The sequence below is a fragment of the Eupeodes corollae genome, chromosome 2 (genome assembly GCF_945859685.1).
Source record: "Eupeodes corollae chromosome 2, idEupCoro1.1, whole genome shotgun sequence".
NCBI lineage: Eukaryota > Metazoa > Arthropoda > Insecta > Diptera > Syrphidae > Eupeodes > Eupeodes corollae.
In genome coordinates this window covers 36,382,601-36,404,384 of record NC_079148.1, presented here as the reverse complement: position 1 = coordinate 36,404,384, position 21,784 = coordinate 36,382,601, and the positions used below count along the sequence as shown (strand labels likewise).

Here is a 21,784-nt window from a genome sequence, read left to right as displayed (position 1 = left end):
CTATTAATAAAGCTTTACTCTAAAAATTTAAATGTCATTCAATAAATTTAAGAAATTTTGATTTATTATTATTTTTTTTAAATTAGAGCGATTTTATTTTAAATGAATTTTAAAATTTCTCAATTTTGTCTTACAAATATTTTTATTATGCAGTTTTGTAGTTTTTGCGAATATACATACATACGTTTAAATTGAAATTCTGAAAAAAATGTTGACCCTGTTTTGAGATATCGAATTCTGAAAAAAAAATATTAAATATTTTTTTAAAGTCCAGTGACATTTCTGATCATCAAATATTACTTAAACGATATACATAAGAGCTTGTGTAAAAAACTAATATTAAAATCGGTTATCAGTTCTTGAGAAAACTTAAAAACAAAACAACGGTTCTTAGGGGGTACCCTTCTGGAACAATACAAAAATATTTTTTTAATGAAAGAAGCCAAGTTAAGATTCAATAAGAATCTATCGGTTCTTTTTTGAGAACTTAAAACCTTAACTTTCAAATTTGAATTCAACGAGTCTTATTTGAAGCTATCTACAAATTTTGAATTTAGTTCCTTTATATTTTTGAATAATTCGTTGTAGAAGTAATTTTCAGTGCTGATTCTGAATCCAAACTCCAATTTAAGATTTCACTTAAACTCAGAACAAGATTCGTAATATGATCAATAATTGCTTTTACACCGTTTTGCGATTTTCTGGTAAGAATCGTTTCAGCATAAATATTTCAATATTCCTTTAAGGTTAATGTATGACAGGTAAAGACTTGCAACTAATGAGGATTTCTTGAAAATAAGAAAGATTAAATAGAGTATTGAAAAAATTGATTGGTGATTTGGAACATCATCACGAATCTTATTAAAACTACTTAGAACTAATTCATGAATTTACACACCTCAGAGCGCCTTATAAAAGGAATTTTTTTCGAATTGACAATTAAAACAGTTTTGTGTAGCACATATTGTAATTGGTTTCACAGTTTATTTTAACACTGACAGCTGTTATCAGCCCAAAATCGAAAATGGAGCTAGAAACCAGATATGGTGAAAGGTGAGCCTTACGCAGCCTTGTTAACCTATTTTTTCTGAAATTAAATAAATGGATTTAGACGACCATAAACTACAATCGATATTTAACATCACTGAATTGCCAAATCGTGTTATCGGTCGATTTGACCCCTTCCACTACGAGCTTGATGATATCACAAATAAGTTATTTTCTAGGCAAAATATAATTCTTAAAAGTTCCAATTAACCGTTTTCGATCCCCGTGCCCGATTCCGGAATACCAAAATTGGAAAATTCTAGCATTTGACAAAAAAATACTCTTTCAATTTTTGTCTATAGGTTCTTGTTCATACGTGTGTGTTATTAGTATTTGAAACTTTTGACTATTTTTCTAATAATAACAATAAAGATTTCAAATTCAGTATCATTGTTTTAATTTTGCGATTGGCTTGAAAAAGTCAAGTGAGATGATTTCAGTTAATTATTTTATTTGATGATTTGTCAATTTTCGAAGAACATTTCCTTATTTTTTGGAACATATTTCAAACATTTTCTTAAATAAAAAAGAAAAGCAAAGAATTTTAAGGTAAAAGGTAAAGGTTCAATAACAAGCTTTTGAAAATTAGAATAAAACCATAATACTTTGCAATCATTTAAAAAAATGTGAGGAATTCAAACAAAATTATAAAAGCTAAAATTATAAGATTCACATTTCGTCTCCATGCAATTTTGGCTAATCGTTTTATCGGTTTAGATTTTACATCAAATTACAAATGACACACCCATATACTGGCAAATAATAAAACAAAATTCGACTTCCTCTTCAGTAAACTTGTTTTATAACCTTAATTTTGTTTGGCTAGATGTCATTGATATTGTTAAGGATCAACTCTATGGAGCCGATTATGTCAAAGAAGAAGATCCAAAACTTTTTATTTCGGAAAAAACTTTCCGTGGTCCTTTAAATGATGATTGGTTAGAAGAATATTGGCATGAGGTAAATATTTATAAAAACAAACAAAATTATAATTTGAAATTTATCACAAAACACTTTTCGAAAGGTCAAAGGCAAGAAACAACCTACAGCTCGAAATATGTCTCTTATGTGCGCTTATAAGATCTGTCGGGTTGAATTTCGTTACTGGGGTATGCAAACTAAATTAGAAAAGTTCATTCATGACGTTGGTAAGCTCTGCAAATCATGATAAATTTAACTCTCCAATATGAAACCTTTAAATTTGATTTCTCTCTTTCAAGCCCTCCGAAAGACAATGGTGCGAGCCCATCGACAAGCCTGGGCTTGGCAAGATGAATGGTATGGCCTAACAATTGAGGATATTCGCAAGATTGAACATCAAACCCAGTTAGCCTTGGCCAAGAAAATGGGTGCCGGTGAGAGTGGAGAAGAAGAGGAAGAAGATGGTAAATATCTTTCTTAGAGACTTTTCTTTCAAACGCAGCTTTTCTTTATAACTTATATGATTTTATTATTATTAAGATGTTAGTCTTTCATCGGACAAAGATATGGACGTCGATAGCCAAGCAGGTACTAAGTCTAACAAAAAAGCTCTCCCACCACCAATTGTCAAAGAATCACCACCAAGTGTCGAAGCTAGCTCCGAAGAAGATGAAGACGAAGAAGAAGAACCTGGTGATAACTCGTCACATAGTCTTCAATTATCCAAATCAAAATACAGCTCAAAAGGAGCACTTCATTCACCTGTCGGCTCAGCGCACAGCTTCGATCTGCAGGTGGGCATTATTTACAATACTCAGCCTGACTGAAAAAATATATAATTTTCGGTTTTGGTTTTAGTATTATATAAACAATGCAAAACACCTTTTAAGTTTAGGTGGCAGTTGTAGTTTTGAATATTAGTTTTAATTTTATTTTTCAGTCAATCTTGGTGTGGACTTTTGATTATATAACTTACTTTTTAATATCTATATATATATAAATAATTTTTATATAAATAATATATCTAAATATATATTTTTAAATCTTTTTTTATTTTATATCATAAATGCATTTTTTTTTATTTGTTGTATTTTTGGTATTTTAATTTAACAATTTATGTAAATTCTTCTTCCTTAAACACACATAAAAAAAAACATAAATATATTTTTAACTACATATATAAATCACAACAGCAGCATGCAAAAGCTGTCCAACATAAAAACGTAAGTACCTTATAATCTTTAAAAAAATATGTCAATAAATAAATGTATGTACTTGTCAGTAGAGGGGGCTTAAGAAAAGCGTTTGTTTAAATTAAAATTACAAAATTTGTAATAAATGTCTTCAATCTTTGAATCACACCAACGCAATGCAGGTAAAATAGTCTCAAAAGTACGAGTTATGTCAAGATGTGGTCACGATTGTATGGATGCACGTAAAATAAAAGAGTTGAAAATAGAAATTTCACGTTATTAATCCTTGGTTTTAATTCGTTCTTTGTACACCAGAATAGAAAAATGTTTTCTATCTTTTAGTATTTATTTCTTTAATGCTCTTATAAAAATTAACCTACATTCCCATTACTACCCTTAAATTTTTTGGAATAAGTATAATTGTCATTTAAGGAACTGAAAAATATGCAATGAATATTTTTCCATCGAGACATTAAGACGGTAAAACAATTTAAAAGTATTCTTAATAAGTGATTTAAGCTTGTTAAAATTTTAATAAAAATATTTTGTATAGAATAAAATAAGTTTGGAATTACTATTAACTTCCCAACATGAGTCGAATATCATTTTTTATCAATTTTTGGTTGGTTTCTATTTTATGTTTAAGCCGTCAAATATTAAACAAAATAAATAAGAGCGCTGACAATTATTTTAAATGTTATTATTTAAAGAACAAAGAATATAACGTCTTTAGAATTTCTTTCCGGTCATCCAAATATCTATTTACTTACTTAATTTGGTGCTACAATTCTGTGTGAAGAAGGCCTCATACCCAAGAAACTTCTCCATCTAGCGCTTTACGTGACGCATCTCAGCCGTTTATTTTTTATCCTTTTGGCTAAGTCTATGTCGCTGTACAACCCGTACAGCTCGTCGTTTCATCTTCTCTTACACTCGCTTTTTATGCATACAGAAACTTAGGACACGCGGAAAACTATTCTCTCGAAATGTCCCAAGTCGCTTTCATTCGCTTCTGCACCGTGAAGCAGGACAGGGATGATGAGGATCTTGCATAGTCACACTTTGGTTGTTTGGAAGGAGGCTTTCCTACTCAATTGCTTAGCAACAGTAATTCTTCGTTAGATCTCAGCGCTGGTGTTGCTTTCTGCTTTGATAGCAAAACCTAGGGAGACAAAGTCTCTTACTACCATAGAGATACGTCTGCCGATGGTGATTTTTTGACCGAGACTTTCGGTGTTGTAGGTGCTTTCCTCATGACAGTATGTACTCTGCCTCAAACTTATCATCAGCATAATTATGCTACAAACTGGCCAGCCTTTTGAAAGATAGTGCCTTTTTTGTTGGCGTAAGAGCTCTTCACTATTCTTTATCAATGACGATTTTAAAGACTTTTTTGATATCGAAAGGTGCGGTTAAGTTGTCTCCAAGCTTTATAATGCAGAGCAAATTCACCATGGTCAGTCAAAACGGATGAGTTTGGCTGAGATGTCAAAATTAGTCATGGCTCTATACAATATTTACGTCCTTGTAGATGCTGTCACTAGCACCCTTGAAATCGATGAAGAGATGGTGGGTGTCGATTGGATGTTATTGTTTTTTTTTTTCAAAACTGCCGTAATGTGAATATATGCTCGACTGTGGACTTTCCTGGTCCGAAACCACACTGATAAGGGCCTATCAGGTTGTTGGCGATGGGTTTTAGAAGTTCACACATTATGGCACAGAAGATTTTGTAGAGAGTCTCCGTTTTTCAGTTCCAAAAAACAATACTGAGGTTCCATTCATTTAAAGGAAAGGCAAGTTTCTAGTATCTAATTGTCTAAAATCAAAACAAAATCTGAACTTTATTACTTATGTTAAAATGTTCGTTAACAAATTTTAAAAGGAATATGGAATATTTCTTTACAATACAAAATAAAAGTCGTTATGAACTTGTAGGTTGCTTAAGAAGTTTTTTTTGTAAACAATAATGTTTTTGGTAGCTTTCCACGATCAGCTGATTTAGGTTAGAGAAGTAAAGTTCCGAGTTTGAAATTTTTGAAATTTCAAAAACTTCAAAAATTACGTTCAAAGAATGCAGTTGACTGCAAATGAAGTCCCTTATGTTATTTAAGCCTGCCCAAAAGCATGATCAATTCTGAAAAAGTGTTGAAACAAATGCAACCAACTGTCACAAAGATCGGTCCATTCTGTCAATATGTTGTCCGTAATAAAAGAGCCCAAAATGCATGAAAAACTATTGATTTTCTGTGAACGTTTCGTAATTTTTTAAATACTTAATTTTGAGTTAGTACCGAAGCAGAACAAAGGCAATGAAAAAGTCTAATCGGAAATTTTGTAATCGTTTTAAAATGAAATAGATTTTCCGTGGGTAAAATTGATTTTTTTCGGACGGATGGAACACTATTGGAATTGTTTTTTTTTTTGTTTTGTATTGTTTTAGTGTAATTTCGTGTACTTATTAATGAGTGCGGTAGAGCTTGCAAATTCCAAGTTGAACATTTTCTATTATTGTATTAGTAATAGCTCAAAAAGAGGTAAATCTGACAAAAAATCCAGATGGGCATATTAAAAATAAATCATTTTTTTTAAATTTGCTGCCCTATGAAATGCAAATCGGAAAATTTATTTATTTATTTATTTGACAAATCCAGAATTAATTTATTTTACCCATGGAAACAGCATTAACTAAGATCGCATTCATTTCGTAGATTCAAGATGGTAGCTTTGGAATTTGACACGTGTAAAAATCTATTGAAAATTGAAGTGTAAAAATATACATAGATAAGTTAAAGATCGGTCATTTCCGGTAATGAATCGGTTTAAAATCGAAAAAATTGATGGCTTAGTATAATATTTAAAATGAAATACAATTTTCATCAGAAATGTATCACTGCGTGTGTTTTTTCCGAAACTTCTTCTAACTTCTTCACAGAATAAAGAACTTTCAAGTTAAAAAGTTTACTAGAAAAAAGATGTACCTATTTTGCAGAACATTTTTGAATTAAAATTTTTAACTAAACATTAAATTTTTTTTAAAGTTGTTTTTCGTAATTAAAATTAACCAATAGAAAGAACCAGTCCTTGTTTTGTTTTATATCATATTGTATTGACGAATATATGAAATAATAGGTACATTGCTTATTCCTCATACCTTCTTTTGCAATTCCTGAAAGTATTTGATTTCTAATTATTTTGGCCAATTGATACGCTTATTGCTTTTTAAATTTGATTTGATTTTGTTGATTCAATCAAATATTTTATATTTTTTTGACACACCGCACTTTTCTCGTTTGCTAAGAGTCGTCAATAATATTTAAATTAACAAAAGAGCATTTATATAACATTCTTTCTTTTTTAAATTTTTGAAAAATATAAATATTTTCAAAGATAAGAAGAGTCTAAGATTTAGATAGATACATTTGAAAATTTTAAACCTTATTCCTATTTGCAAGGAACTGAATAATCCTTCCAACTGATGTTTTTATATTTATCTTTAATTCACTTAAACATTTCCATATCCAAAAAGTATTTTTCAAATATTTTAAACAAACGTTTTTCACTGAGCCTCTCATAAATAACAAAAATTCAAATAATAAGCATGATAAGCTTGCGCTGCTGTGTAACCAAATTAAAAAAAAAATAAGTACAAATAATGTGTCTTTAGCTTGAACTTGCACTTAAATTCCTAAATGCATCGCAATCGCATCCATCACTTTATTAAATACAAAAACATAATTTTAAAAACATATTTTAGAAAAACATTAAACAACCAAAAAAAACACAACAAATTCTAGGTTGCAAATTGGAGAATGGAACGCCTTGAAGTCGACTCGAAATCAAATTCCGAAGAGGAATTCTTCGATTGTCTAGGTAAGATTGACTCATTCCTAGATATGCAACCATTTTGACCATCCCTCTCAGATACGAATGAGACAAACTCTTTGGCCAAATGGAGTTCTTTAGAATTGCTCGACGAAGACGATTCACCACCGGCCCATGGTAGTCATATGGATGACAGTATTTTCAATCAGGATTTCCTGCAACGTGTTGCTTCCGAACGTGGCACTAAACGCCAATTACAACAATCGGCCAGCTTAGATCGTAGTGATCATTCGCCGCCTGGATCGCCGGGCACATCGTGTCCAACTTCCATATTGATATTAGTTGTTCATGCTGGAAGTGTTCTTGGTAAAGAGTATCTAAACTTTTCTATTTCGATCTTGTCTTGATAAAGTTCTTTTTCTTTTATCTTACAGATGCTTCAAGTGAACTAACAGCGAAAAAATCAGATGTCACAACATTCCGTGCCGCTTTTGAATCCATCATGCGTCAACACTATCCCAGTCTCCTTTCGCATGTCACCATCAAGATGGTGCCATGTCCGTCGATATGTACAGAAGCATTAGGCATCCTCTCGAGCCTCAGTCCATACTCATTCGATTCATCACCTTCGGCGGCAGACATTCCAAATATCGCTGATGTTCCTATTGGTGCGATTCCTTTGCTATCAGTGGCCTCGCCAGAATTCCTTGATACTGTTAACAAGACTGTTGCCGCTGCCAATATAGTCTACCATGAGTTCTTGAAGAGCGAAGATGGTCGTGGCTTTTCTGGGCAAATTGCAATGCTGGGTGACTCGATGGGTTCGCTATTGGCTTACGAAGCATTGTGCCGTGCAAATGGAACAAATCGCGATGAGGACGACCGCGTTGTTGATATTGAATTAGATGCAAAGCGCTTGCTGGTAGCTCCATCGCCACGAAGACGACGATCATCGTCCTCCAGCGATACTCGCCTGCCTAAGCTGGACTTTGAAGTGAGTGATTTCTTTATGTTTGGTACACCTCTGTCGATTGTTTTGGCATCACGAAAACTACATGACTCGAGACAAAGTAAGTACTTACGACATACATAATATGTAAGTAAATATCAAAACTAAAAAAACCTTCTTTTTACATTTCAGACTTAGTGCGACCGAACTGCCTACAAGTTTACAATATGTTCCATCCTACCGATCCGATAGCTTCTCGTCTAGAACCGCTTCTTAGTGCGAGATTCTCAATGCTATCACCAGTAAATGTACCACGTTATGCAAAGTATCCACTTGGCAATGGTCAACCTTTGCACTTGTGTATGTACATCGACTTTGAAACTTTTGATAAAAGTTAGTTTTCAATTTTTATGCACTAATATTTTGCGATTGTATTTCTTTCAGTGGAAATTATTCAATCACATCCACAACAATTTAGTGATCAATTGTATAGTAGTCGACGGCTATCGGATGCTTCTATGCAAAGCACCATATCAGGCTTGGTTGAAAATGTCTCGCTTAGTACAATTAGTTCGTGTAAGTTTGAATTATGTAGAAAACAAAATGCTATTGCTAGAATTTTTAAAGATTTTTGTTAATTTTTTTTTATAGTAAACATAAGCGTTTAAGTTTAAAGCTTTTATTTTTCTGCGAAATAATCCACCTTGGAAGCACCGAGCAAGAATTGATTTTTGTGTATTGTGATGGCTGCTAAGTTTTGTGTCGAATAAAGCCACATTCGGGGGCTTACACAATTCTTCGTGGCTGCGCTATTCTTGGCAGACACAATACCCGAGGGAATCTATGTCGAGATTTTTGCAGTCAGTTGATTAACAACCCGTCTCGGATTCCTAGTTTTGATGGCCAACACATCCATAAAATCTTATTGTTTGAATTTTTACATGACCAGAAATTACGGCAAAAATACTGCAATTTCCTGTCCCAAAGTTAGTAAAAATATGCGTACTTCATCGTCAGTTTGGACCTTTTAGAATTTCAACTGATAAAGCCAAATTGCTTTTAGCATAGCTGGACATTAATTTGATACTGTCAATGAGTGACACAAATTGGACAAATCTTCTTTCGCACTCTTACAGCTGATAGAGTATTTGAAGTTTTGAAAGTATCCGCTACTATCAATCGTGTTTTTCAACGCCCGCAAAGCCACTGCGTGTAAGCTTTTTCATCTGTCGTACTCTAGAGGTCTTTTTCCGAGCGGATCGAATACAGCATTTTTCCAGCCCGTCAACAAGAGGAACTTACGCCCCTTCTTTCCAAGATTATCAGACGCCGGCCGATCAATTTTCATCTCAAGAAATATCTTTTTAATGATCTTTTGTCTAAAACGTCTAACCCACTCAATTGTCTCGCTGATGTCAATACTCGCTTTGCACATTTGTTTTTAGATTCCCATCTTTGTCTTTCAAATGTGGGCTATCAGCGGCAGCGTAGGATAAGCTCATTAAATGTTGATCTTGACAGCATTGTCCAATGGGTAATCAAAAACCGTGTATTATGTAATGCTTCTAAAACTTAATGCTGTCGTAGAAGCGTAACCCTCTCGTGTGGAGTCATAACATGTTCAATATCCCCAAAAATGGAAAAAGAGTTTTAATTTTGTCCGCCTATACAAAAAGTTTTTAGCTTTTTGATCTGGCTATAATTTATGAAGCCTAGATTCTTCTTAAACTTGAGTTTAGTTCCCATATCTGGAGAGGTGCTTCAATAACCCACTTGAGTCTCTTGAAAAGAATTCAATAAAGAGCTTTTAAAAGGATAACTGGCCGTTGTCTAACTGAAACTTTTGTATCTATTGAGCACCGTCTTAAGGTTTTATGCCTATCATTATTTTATCGCTATTTTCATAATGGCTCTGGTGAAATAGCCAGTTGCATTCCACCCCTTCAACAATTAAACCGTAATAGCTGTTCTTCTAGGAATGCTTATTAGTTCACCCTTGAGCCCGGATGTACTGTAAAGTAGATAGATTCTTTCTTTAGTCGCAATACACGAATGCTTTACCAGGCACAATATTTTTCCACTCATAACGATGTGTAGACATTCAAAACCGATGTGAATCGGTATTTCTTTTCTAATCATATCCTCTCTTCCTAACTATTCGCACTGTTTAATCATTATAAGGATGTTCATCAAACAACTATTTAAAATCAATTCTTGCTGTCCCATTAAACATTAGGGGAAAGTGGTTACCCTTCGTACACTATTTACATTTTTGTTTATTTAGGTAATGAAAATTCATTTCATTATCTAGTTAATTCACTTTATTTGTAATAAATATATAGTAGATTTGTACAAAAAAGTCTGAAGCTGATATGTTAAAGGGTTAAAGAGCTATAGAAATTTGTCTAGAGTAAGATATTTGTATGAATGCGCCCCACCTGTGGGGTACTTTCGTACAGCAGGTGGGGTACTTTCGTACAACATGGGGAAGACTCATACAGGGTATTTAAAAAGTCTATTTTGAGACCTTTTGAATGTTTAAGCATTGAATATTTTAATGCAAAAACATAGCTTACGAATTCAAAATTATTTCTTCTTAAAAAAATGTATATTGACCCATATCTTCCCTATAACGTAAGTTCTAATTATTCAATGATGAATTACCTTCCTTACCAATGATCATTGAAAAAATAAAAGTTACGTTATGGGGAAAATATGGGTCAAAATGATTTTTTTTTTTGAAGCAGAAATAATTGTGAAGTCATAAAACTATAGTTCTGCATTAAAATATTCAATGATTAAACTTTCGAAATGTCTCAAAATAAGCAACCAACTTTTTCAATGATGGTTTCCAATGATAGCTATAACTGGACCCTAACTGCCAGTTTTTATTAAAGAACAAAAACAAATTTATTAATCCTAAAACTTACTTTTTTATTAAACTTGACTCATAGCAAACTTAAATTCTTCTTGAAGAAATCAACAAAAATTATTAAAATCTTATTTTATTTATTTGTAATTTTAATTTTTAAAAAATAAATGAGATCTTTGTTAATAACTAATAAGTCTTTGACAAGTTGTAGGAACTTTAAGTAGATAATTAATTAAATTAATTAAACATTTGGTTACTCTGGAAATCATTGCACGTTTAAATTACTTAAGTCAATTGCAAAAGTAAACAAACTTGATGTCCTGGCTGTACAATGCAGCCTTGGTTCAGGATCAGGCAGGATCTTGGCGACATCTATGATATACAAAGTGTGTATGTCTTCTACATTCGGGAAAACAAATGACATTGATGACCCCGGTTTTTTGCGAAGATACGACACTTTCAGCTCTATTGGTGAATAATGACTGAGCACTTTTCCCACGTAATAGACAACAGAAGATTTTTTTTCAAATTTTACCAGAATAAAACAATTATCTTTGATATTCTCGGCAGGCTCTCGGGTGTCACTTCAACATTTGTGTTGATATTGAAATCATCTTCATCGCTTTCAAAGTCGAAAGGAGAAGTAGAGCTCTCTCGGAAGCTTAGTTCAGATCCATTAGATTCCTCTGAATCGTCATCAATTTCTACTATTTGTCTTTTCTTTTTCTTTTCAATTGAATGAAGATCCACCAAACTGCGTTTTATTTGTTTAGCTCTGGCTTTTCGCTCCTGTTCTTCTTTTTTCAATTCTCTCTGTCTAAACCGTTCTTCAATTTCATTTTTTTCCGGTGTATCTGTGTATATACGAGATTTACCTGGTTTTCTTCCTTTATTAGATTTTCTTCTGGTGTTATGGGAACAATAGTAGTCGGATTCGGTTGAGTCTCAACTGTAGAAATGGAAGATTCGCCAAAAGTCGGTTCAGGTTGCTCCTCAAATCTAGAAGTCGATGGTTTGCAAGTAGTCGGTGCAGGTTGTGTCACAGCCATAGAAGTAGATGGTTCGCATATTTCGTTGATATCTTCTTGAAGATTTTGAAGCAAGGACGTAGATGAGAGCTCACGGGTATCATTGGAAGACAGAAGCGGATTTATATCCTTTGATGGAACACAAATATTAGGTTGTAGCTCTAGTTCAGTGGAATTTGTTTCTGTTGGTGTTGGGATATTTTTAGAAATATTTGCAGCATACACGTCAATGGGAGCGAAATCCTCATCGCTAAAGGCCATTTCATTGAACGGCCATATACCTGGCTTAGAAAATCCACTGGTTATATTTTTCGCTGTAAAAGATTCTAAATATGCAAGTTTAACCAGTTTAGGAATATTATAAATGGTGATTGTCTTTCCTGGATTCGTCATATGCCAATTATTGAACGCTATTTTCAGCTTTGACTTAAAAGGCCCAAAAACTGCAACATCTAACGGCTGCAAGCGATGGCTTGTGTGTGGGGGAAAAGACACAAGACTTATTCCATTATCTCGAGCATACGTTATAGCTTGTAAGCTGATGTGACTTTCATGATTATCACATAATAATAAAATCGGATGATCTTTAGAGCTCAGTGTGTACTTTTGGATATGTTGTAATACTGACACAAATATATCACAATTTATCCACCCACTCCTATTTGCAGCCCCGATGCTTCCTTCAGGTGCACCTTCAAGAAAATGGTCGTTGTAGTGCACACGGGGAAATACAAATAACGGTGGAATAGTATTTCCGCTTGCAGAAATAATAGCACCAAACGTAACAAGTTCGCCTCTCTCCGATGAAACGATTTGTCCTACTTGTTTCTGTGATTTAGGAGCCAAAACCTTAGGAGTGACTAAAACAGTAGATACACCTGACTCATCAAAGTTAAATATTCTGTCGGCAATAAAATTATGTCGCTGCAAGACTTCAGCCAAATTATTATAGAAATCTGTAACTGCAGTTCTATTAAAAGCGAACGACCGTGCAGCGCTGGTGTTTTCTGGCTTTCGCAAACTTAGATTTGAATTTCGTTCCCTGTATTTACGCATCCACTCTAAGCCAGCCATTTGATTTTCATCCCATTGTCCTTGATACTTTAAATTCAATGCTTTTGCGTACTCATAAGCCAGCTTACGAATTTGGACCGTCGTAAGCCCATAATGCATCTTGCAGCAGTTAATCACGTATTCATTTAAGCGCTCCTCTTCTTCCAAGGAGAAGACTTGCAAGCTTGTGTATTTGGACTGAAAACTACGAGGCTTAATGCCATCTTTTAATTTCTTTACTCTGCTTTGTAAAGTTGATGTTTTGATATTGTACTTCAATGCGGCTTTTCTATAAGACAATCGTCCTTGCATTACTTCGTCAACTGCTGAATTAGCGGATTCTTCATCAACTTCATGGGTTCGTGTACCCTTTTTTTTATATTTCCGAACCATGATTCTGAAATGAAATATTTATTTTAATAAAACATACCTACCTTAATTATAGATAGTGTAATTAAAGGGCTATTTTTTATTAACTAAAATCTATATTTAATGTTTTGATTGAAATTTGTAAACGAAAGATTTAAAGGGGAGCATTCGTACGCGTACGAATGTGCCCCATGTATTACTGTCTGAATGTACCCCAGTAGGATGCACAAAACAAAAATCACAACTTTTTATAAATTCTTATCAAGAATTGAAATATTACTTTTTAAAACACAAAATAAACATTGTTTACATAAATTCTTCAACACTATTTTGCAAAAACATATAAAATTACATACTCACAATTAGATCGTAAACTTCAGTAAAAAATTACTCACAGCACTCGGAAACACGTTACGTCTTGTTACTTTTCACAACTTGGCGCGACTGGCTCCTAGTTCGTTGAGCAAAATGGCGGCTAGTATGTAAACACACACAAGCAAACACGTGTCTGTACTTCGTTTAGTTTTTCTTTTATACTCACTGTACGAATGTGCCTCATGTACAAAGGGTGACCACTTTCCCCTAAACTTTAAAAAATCCAAAATTTCACTTTTATCTTAATCCAAAAACCTCTAGAAAAATATTATTCCAGTAACAAAATTTAAAATTTTAAAATAACTTAACACAGTGCAACAAAAATGGTGGGGTACAAAACGCCTCGATTATGCTCTCTATTGTCCAGAGGGTCTTAGCAATTTTCCAGCTCATGCGCTTCCACATTTATTTCATGCCAGCTATTGGGAAAGTTCTGATGTCATTGCTTTTATTTTAAGACAGGTAAAACATAATTTGTATATATTTCAAACAACCCTTCTAAATCCCTTGACATATTTTTTTGGTATAGATTGGAAAATTCGAGGGTCTACCTTTGGTTGGTTTTGAAGATAAAGATAACTTGTCATTCCGTCCGGGACAACCACGTGAGAAGTGGATTAAGAAGCGAACATCTGTCAAACTGAAGAATGTCGCAGCAAATCATCGTGCCAACGATGTTATCGTTCAAGAGGGACGCGAACAAAGACTCACCGCCCGTTTTATGTACGGTCCTTTGGATATGATCACGTTGGCTGGGGAAAAAGTAGACATTCACATTATGAAGGATCCCCCAGCTGGTGAATGGACATACCTAACAACTGAGATTACCGATAAGACCGGTCGTGTGGCATATTCACTGCCCGACGATAGATCCTTTGGCTATGGAATATATCCCATCAAAATGGTCGTTCGCGGCGATCACACTTCGGTTGATTGTTATCTAGCTGTGGTGCCTCCTCTGACCGAGTGTGTTGTGTTTAGTATTGATGGATCTTTCACTGCTTCGATGTCTGTGACTGGACGTGATCCAAAAGTCCGGGCGGGGGCAGTTGATGTTTGTCGTCATTGGCAGGAGTTGGGTTATTTGTTGATTTATATAACCGGACGACCGGATATGCAACAACAGCGTGTTGTTTCTTGGCTAAGTCAGCATAACTTCCCTCATGGATTGATTTCCTTTGCCGATGGACTTCTAACTGATCCCTTGGGACATAAGACATCGTACTTGAATAATTTGGTACAAAATCATGGAATCTCTATTTGTGCTGCATATGGAAGTAGCAAGGATATAACTGTTTATACAAATGTTGGACTTCGAGCAAGTCAGATTTTTATTGTTGGAAAGGTTTGTGTTATGTTACTTTTCTAATCTCGAGCGATGTTTAATAAATTTTGAATTGCTTATTTCAGGTAAGCAAAAAGCTGCAAGGCACCGCCACAGTTCTTTCTGAAGGCTATGCAGCTCATTTAAGCTCTCTCATGGCTGTTGGTGGTTCAAGACCAGCTCAAGGTAATGCCAGAATGGTAATACCACGTGGATGTTTCAATTTACCTGGACAAGTAACAAATCCTCGCCGAAGGAGGTAATTTTTGTTATTTCAATTTCATATTTGAAAAATAAAAAAATTGGTGTGTTTTTCGATATTCTTATAGTTTTGGTTTTTGGTTTGGTTTTTATGTGGAATTAAAACAAAATTGAATTTGTTTTCTTTTTAATTTTTTCATTTCAATATTTGTGTGAATTTTTGAAACTTGTTGATATGATGTGTTTTTGTTTTTTCTTTTTAATTTCCTTTTATTTCGTTAAAGAGCACCGATTAAGTTTTATTTTGATTAGAATAATTGTTAAATAAACAAATTTTACTTTCAAAAACGTTAATTTAAAATTGAAATCGCAAATATATTTATCGATTTTTTAAAAATTAATAAATTCTTGGGAACCAATAATAAGCATGATTTTTAAGAAACAAATAAGTTCTTGAAATCCAAAATAGTTTAAATAATGCTCCCTTTTCTAAAAATAAAGTACGTTTTTTTATAAATTTTCGAAAATAAATTAATGTTTCCCTCAAAAACTTTTATTCTTAATCAAAATGATTATTGTTTAATGTTTTGTTTTAATTTACATTTAGAAACTGTTTATTTACCACCATCACCACCACCAAACAAAAATTGTGTGTTTTTCTTATAATTTTTGATGTTGGATTTTTCTTTTTTTATGTTTCTTCTTTCTTTTGCTTTAAAATCACAATTTTAGGTTGCATGAACCGGAAGCTTAACCTAATAATAATTAAGAAGCAATCAATATATTTGTAGTCAGTAATCAAAAACAAAAACTTTTAAGTAAAAAAAAAAAAACAAAACACAAAAAACGCTTTTCGAACAAAAATGAAACAAACAATAAACAAAACAAAAACAAATTAAAAAAAAAACAACAAAAGTCCAAAAATCGATATTTTCTTACAGCAAAGATAAGTTACTATCATCGCCGAGTCGTAGTGGGTACCTGAAGCGTAAGACGTACTTTAGTAACGTTTAAATGAAGTTAATATTGGCATTAAAAAATAACAATGAATTTAGACACACCTAATAAAAAAAAGAGAAAACAAAACAGAAAAACACAATGAATTTTAAAAAACAAAATGATGTTTATTTTTTGGATGGAAAATTTTGCAAAGAGAAATATTAAAAATAAATAAAAATGGATAACAAAATATAACGAAAAAAAAAAACAAAACAAAGTCGTAATTTATCGTTAATCGTCACGCGGTAAGTATTTTTTGAAAATATTTTAATTTTGTGAATTTTGAAAATATTTATACCTAACATTTTTGAGTGATCAATAGACCGGACACACAATTAAGTTTAGTTTAGTCCAGGGTAAGGTTGTTTTCTTTTTGAGTAGTGAATAGCTGAATAGTAAAAACAAAATCATCTCCCTTTTAACCTAGAAAGAAATAATTAGTCTGAACTAAATGACCGATTCTGATGAAATATGGATAAGTGAAAGAGTGTTCGAAATTAGCCAAAATAAATATAACACGATACGTTTTCTAATCATATTTGTATTTGATTTTTCAAAGTCTTTAAACTGATATTTGATTATTTGTTGGTTTAAAAAACGGATACAATCTTAGATTTTGTTAAAAAGAATTTTTGTAAGGTTTATAACAGGTTCTATAACAGTTGGGCCAGATACAAATTTCTTTTCAAAAACTATATTAAATTTTATAAGATTGATTGTGTTCAGGGGTCTAGTGTCTCGGCTGCAGCAGCTACATTCTGGTCCGTGCATACTGAACGACGACAAAGGGGACAAAGAGTGTTCATCACTAGTTTACCAGTCGCATGATACTTTTGCACAAACGTTCGTGCAAAAGGCTCGGTTAAGGCTTGGCTTCAGATCAATGCTCCATACACTCTTTCAATTACTTTAAAAGAATTATACAATTACTTGTAATTTAATAAAATAAATGTAATTGAAAACGAAAGTAATGATTAAAACAAGCAGTAATGATTTATTTTTCCATTAATCATTTTTTAAAAATCTGATTAAATATTATTTCGTAAATTATATTTTAAGCTGTATTACAAAATAGGGTCCAGAAATGCTCTTAGTTCCTTTATCAGTCAGCAAGGTTCTATATTTCACATTTACCCGAAATAAAATTGAAATCGATTCAAAATGTAACTTTGTGTTTTCTAATTCAATTTTATCAATATCAATTCATTTTGTTCATACGAAAAACACCCTCCTTTTAAAAACTTTTAAAATACATTCAGAAACCATGCTTCGACACCAAAAGTCTAAGAATGTTTTTTAGGTTTTAAATTTTTTCCAAATTTCGAACAGAAAATAGATGCCAGTGTCAAAAAATCAGAGATCAAAATAACCCATGATTCGAGGAAACCACTAGACGGTCTACCCTTAAGATATAAAGGGTTGTTAAAATGTATGGGCCGATGTTGTTTTTGAACAAAATACAAATTAATAAGGAAATTAGTGTCCTTTCTTTTTATTATAATAATATTGATTTGGTTCAATTATGAGCATGTATGGAATAAAATATGGGTCAAAAAGCCGCCGCGGCAAACCTCCATCCGATGGTCCAAATTTTTGATGTATAATTTGGGTTCTATTTAATGTGCCGAATTTTTCCATTCGTAAGCTCTTGAATTAATGCTTTTCTTCAAAAACAAAAACCTAAGGAATTAAATCCAACGGTGTCAAACCACATGATCATGGCAGACAGACGGTCCTTGAAATGTAACCAACCTTCATTCAAATAAATACAATGCACATGAGATCCTTAAAATATTTAGGCCGCTTGGAATCGAAATTAATTCCCTTAAATAAAGAATACTTAAATTTTACATATTCATAATCAAGATTTATCAAAAAATATAGAGTTTCTTTGTTTTAAACGTCACATATTCTTGTTAACCCTATTTGAAATAGTCAGTTTTTCGACTTCAACTTAGCTGAAAAGTTTAATTGAAAGGTTAAATATTGCTTAAAATAAAAACGTAGGGTTGTCGTCTTTTAAAAAAAAATAGTTGTATCTTTCTTTTTATTTTGTTTGAGAGGGCCCTAGTGTCCTTCCCCTAAAAACAACACTTTTTATGAGGAAAAAGTTTAAAACAATAAAAACAAACAGAAAATAGTTTTGATATTTAATAAAAATTGAGACATATTTGCAATAGATTTCTTTATATTTAAAGTTAGGAATAATATCTTTTCAAAAACAAAACACAATTTTTTAGATCATTATTAGTCACTCTTCAACTGGAAAACAAAAATAAGTTTGTATTTCGCTTAGAAATTGTAGACCTAAGGTGCTTATAAATAAAATTGTTCAAAGGAGTTACAGCAAAATTTGATTAAACGTTTTTGTGTGTTTGAGTGTAAAATTTAATATTTAATTTTAATGTGAAATTAATAAAAACAAAATTTGTTTATAAATAATTTTTACTAATTACTATCTTTTTAATCAAACTAAAACTAATAATGCAGGTACCTGGTTAAGAAGACTGTTTCCTCCTGTTGTTTGATGGTGTTTCAAACTACCTAAAATTTTATTGATATTACCAAACAGAACAAATTAAACAAAATTAAAAATAAATAATGTTAAAAACAAAATCAATATAGAATATATATTTGTAAAGCTTGAGATTATAATGAAAACAATAATGAACAAAGATTATAAATTGAATGTTATATGTCGTTTTTGTGTATATTTACATTTAAACAAAAGTAGATCCTTAGCAACAAAATACAACAACAAAAATGTTTGCTCATATTTGTATAAATAAAAGAAAAATTGGAAATAAAACTTTATATCACCAGGAAGAATAAAGTAACTTGGAAAACATATTCAAGAAGATAATTTTTTTAGAAAACAAAATTAACTATACTATTTGATTAAATCCTCTGTAATGCATTTTTAAATTGGTGTCCTGTAGTTAATTTAAAAGTTAAATAAAATTTCTAAAAAATACTACAATTAAACAAAATTAAATTAAATTAAATGATATTGAATTCTTATACGAATTAAGTACTTGAAGTTCATATTTTGTTGTTTGACTTTTGTTTTAATTGGAATTTTCAAAAAGATCATATAACTTTCATTTTGTATCATACTTAACATTCTAACTCTTCCTCTCTCTCTCTCTTATTATTTGCACTGTGATCTTATAGAAAACAAAATTATTTATTTGTAATTTAGAAACATACAAAAAAGAAGTATTTATATAAAACGAAAATAGTGCACCTTTAAAAATAAAATAAAAGAATAATAAATGAAAATAAATATTCAAACACAATAAAGAAGCTAATAGGATTATAAAACATGATCAAAACTTAAAGTTAACCAAAAATTTAACAGAAAACAGAAACTACTGGAAAACAAATAAATAAAATATAATAATACAAAATAATTATTGAAATAAACTATATAAGGATTATATTTTTCTACGTTTCTAGAAAGAAAAAGTTAAATATTTTATGCAGAAACAAATCAACACTGATTCAGAAAATATTGTATATAATACATATTTTGAAATATAAAACAATAAACATAAAAATAAAACCAGAGAAAATAAATATAACAAAACAACAAAGAACAGAATATTGTTTAAAATATTTAATTTATTTTATTTATTTATTTCTTTATAAAGAAATATATAACTCAAAAAAGACAACGCAGGTGAATTGCCTGTGGGTTTCCCATGTTTCTGATCATAACTAGTTTTCTAGCTGTCCTTTAAAATTTTAACTAAAAATGTTCTTTTTTAAAGATATCTTCAGTTCATTCTTAACTTATTTTTTCTAATATAATTGAATCCTTTCCTTTTTTTGAATAACTGAAGAAACTATAAGAACAAAATTGAGTGCACTCAATGAATGAATCAAATGAATGCAATCAATGTAGAGATTGTTAAAATAACACTGAAAGGCAAAATGATATTATGTTTTTAATTGTATTATGAATTTGCAAAGTATAAGTATATAATATCTTCTAGATACAGTTTAAAATACTTAAGTTTCTTATTTAGCTTTAAATTAATTATTAATTTAAATTGAATTCTAACTTTAATAAATAAAAATTTTAAATTGTTGTAAAGATTGATTTTATTAATTTTAATTTTTGTTATATTTATATTTTTGCAATACATAGTTCAAATGAATAATATCAAAAACTTGAGGTGCGACAGGTTCTAGCACTGGTGAAAGAAAATTTTTCAAAAATTCTATAAAATACTAAAAATATTTAAATTAAGTACTGAAGATGAAGAGCGTTAGGTCTTTTCGCCCAGAACCGTAACGCCCAAATCCTAAAACGTCATAAAACCCAAAATTGGTCACAAAACCCAAAAACTTACAAAAAATCGTTAAAACCACAAAGTGAATGCCTTAACGCCTAAACTGTCATTTTGCCCAAAATAATTGCGAATTTTTGACATAGGACTTGGGGCTGGTGACATTTATTTTGGGCATTACTACTTTAGTAATTTCTTTTGTTTATTATGTCTTCTCATCCAATGACAAATACCCCAGATCATAATAGGAAATAAAGCTTAGCCCAAAACCCAAATGAAATGTCATTACTAAAACCATCTTTCAATGTCGTGACGCCCTAAATTTAGAAATGGCAAAACTCTTAAAAAATAACATTTAAATTGGTTAAGGACTCTGAGACGCTTATAAACAGTGAGGTGTTAATTAAAGTTAAAGCCAAACATATTTCTTGACGTTCCAAGCTTTCGGGCGATCTGAAATGTTATTTATTTTGTGCAATGTTTAGCGTTTTAGGCAATAAACATTAAAACTCAAAATGTCGTAGTGCCCGAAAAAAAAAAAAAAAATTGTCAAAATGCTCATATGTTAAAACACGTGACATTTTTCGGGCGATATGTCAATTAGTGATTTGGATGTTATGATATTTTAAAATTGATTTTGGACTTTGTGTTATTTTCTTCTGAAAAAGTTTTTGGGGACATTTTAATATCTGGGCGTTATTTTATTGATCAGTAAGACCGAACGCTTCTTTTTATAATGTCATAAAATCCAAAAAACGTATGACACCCAAGAGTTCGGTAATATTGCCCAAATCCTACAACAACAATTGTTTGTCAAATTGTTTCGGGCGAAAAGAGCTAACGCCAAGATGAGGATTATAGTTTTGGAAAAACTTGAAGAATATAGAATACCAGTTTTATCGGACATTATAAGTTGTTATCATAAAATTCTGACTTAGTAATTTTGAAGTTGGATTCGAACTAAGGCCATTCATCACTGTAGGAAAAATTAAATTTATACGCCAGGCACGAAAACCTTGTTCCGTAATGAAAATTTTTAACTCTTGTTTTTTTAACCTCACAATTGATTGGTCTTATTTGTTTCACCAGGAAACAGTCTATTTTTTGAAGTGGAAATAGAATTGAAATGATTGCAATCTTAGTTTTTTTACTACAAATAAATATTTCAATATAAATAAATTATTTCAATTTCTATGTGGATTGTAAATGTGTTTGGTTAAAACTTTTGCTGTTTAATGAATTTATTTTTTAATCAAATTTGTCGACACTTTCGGACACCTATGATACTTTAAAAAACATTATTTGGCCTAAACTATTTGTTGCTGAACTAACG

General features: G+C 31.5%; 1 protein-coding gene across 10 annotated transcripts in view; it reads left to right on the top strand.

Annotated features, from left to right (window-relative positions):
• LOC129948153 (protein retinal degeneration B) overlaps window positions 1-20,086 on the top strand; it is a 102,655-nt gene extending 82,569 nt beyond the window's left edge. For 5 of the 10 annotated variants that reach the window (XM_056059023.1, XM_056059025.1, XM_056059022.1 and 2 more), the window contains 15 exons: window positions 1,874-2,007; window positions 2,072-2,195; window positions 2,268-2,432; window positions 2,509-2,762; window positions 3,162-3,191; window positions 6,959-7,034; window positions 7,086-7,352; window positions 7,421-8,056; window positions 8,128-8,295; window positions 8,380-8,511; window positions 13,946-14,094; window positions 14,162-14,977; window positions 15,043-15,215; window positions 16,099-16,401; window positions 18,647-20,086. In XM_056059023.1, the coding sequence (XP_055914998.1) occupies window positions 1,874-2,007; window positions 2,072-2,195; window positions 2,268-2,432; window positions 2,509-2,762; window positions 3,162-3,191; window positions 6,959-7,034; window positions 7,086-7,352; window positions 7,421-8,056; window positions 8,128-8,295; window positions 8,380-8,511; window positions 13,946-14,094; window positions 14,162-14,977; window positions 15,043-15,215; window positions 16,099-16,171 (3,197 nt within the window). In that variant the 3' untranslated portion in view covers window positions 16,172-16,401; window positions 18,647-20,086. Of the gene's footprint in view, window positions 1-1,873; window positions 2,008-2,071; window positions 2,196-2,267; window positions 2,433-2,508; window positions 2,763-3,161; window positions 3,192-6,958; window positions 7,035-7,085; window positions 7,353-7,420; window positions 8,057-8,127; window positions 8,329-8,379; window positions 8,512-13,945; window positions 14,095-14,161; window positions 14,978-15,042; window positions 15,220-15,889; window positions 16,402-18,646 lie in introns of those variants that run through there. The other 5 variants (XM_056059026.1, XM_056059028.1, XM_056059030.1 and 2 more) reach the window with 5 other exon arrangements.
• The last annotated feature ends 1,698 nt before the right edge of the window (window positions 20,087-21,784 follow it).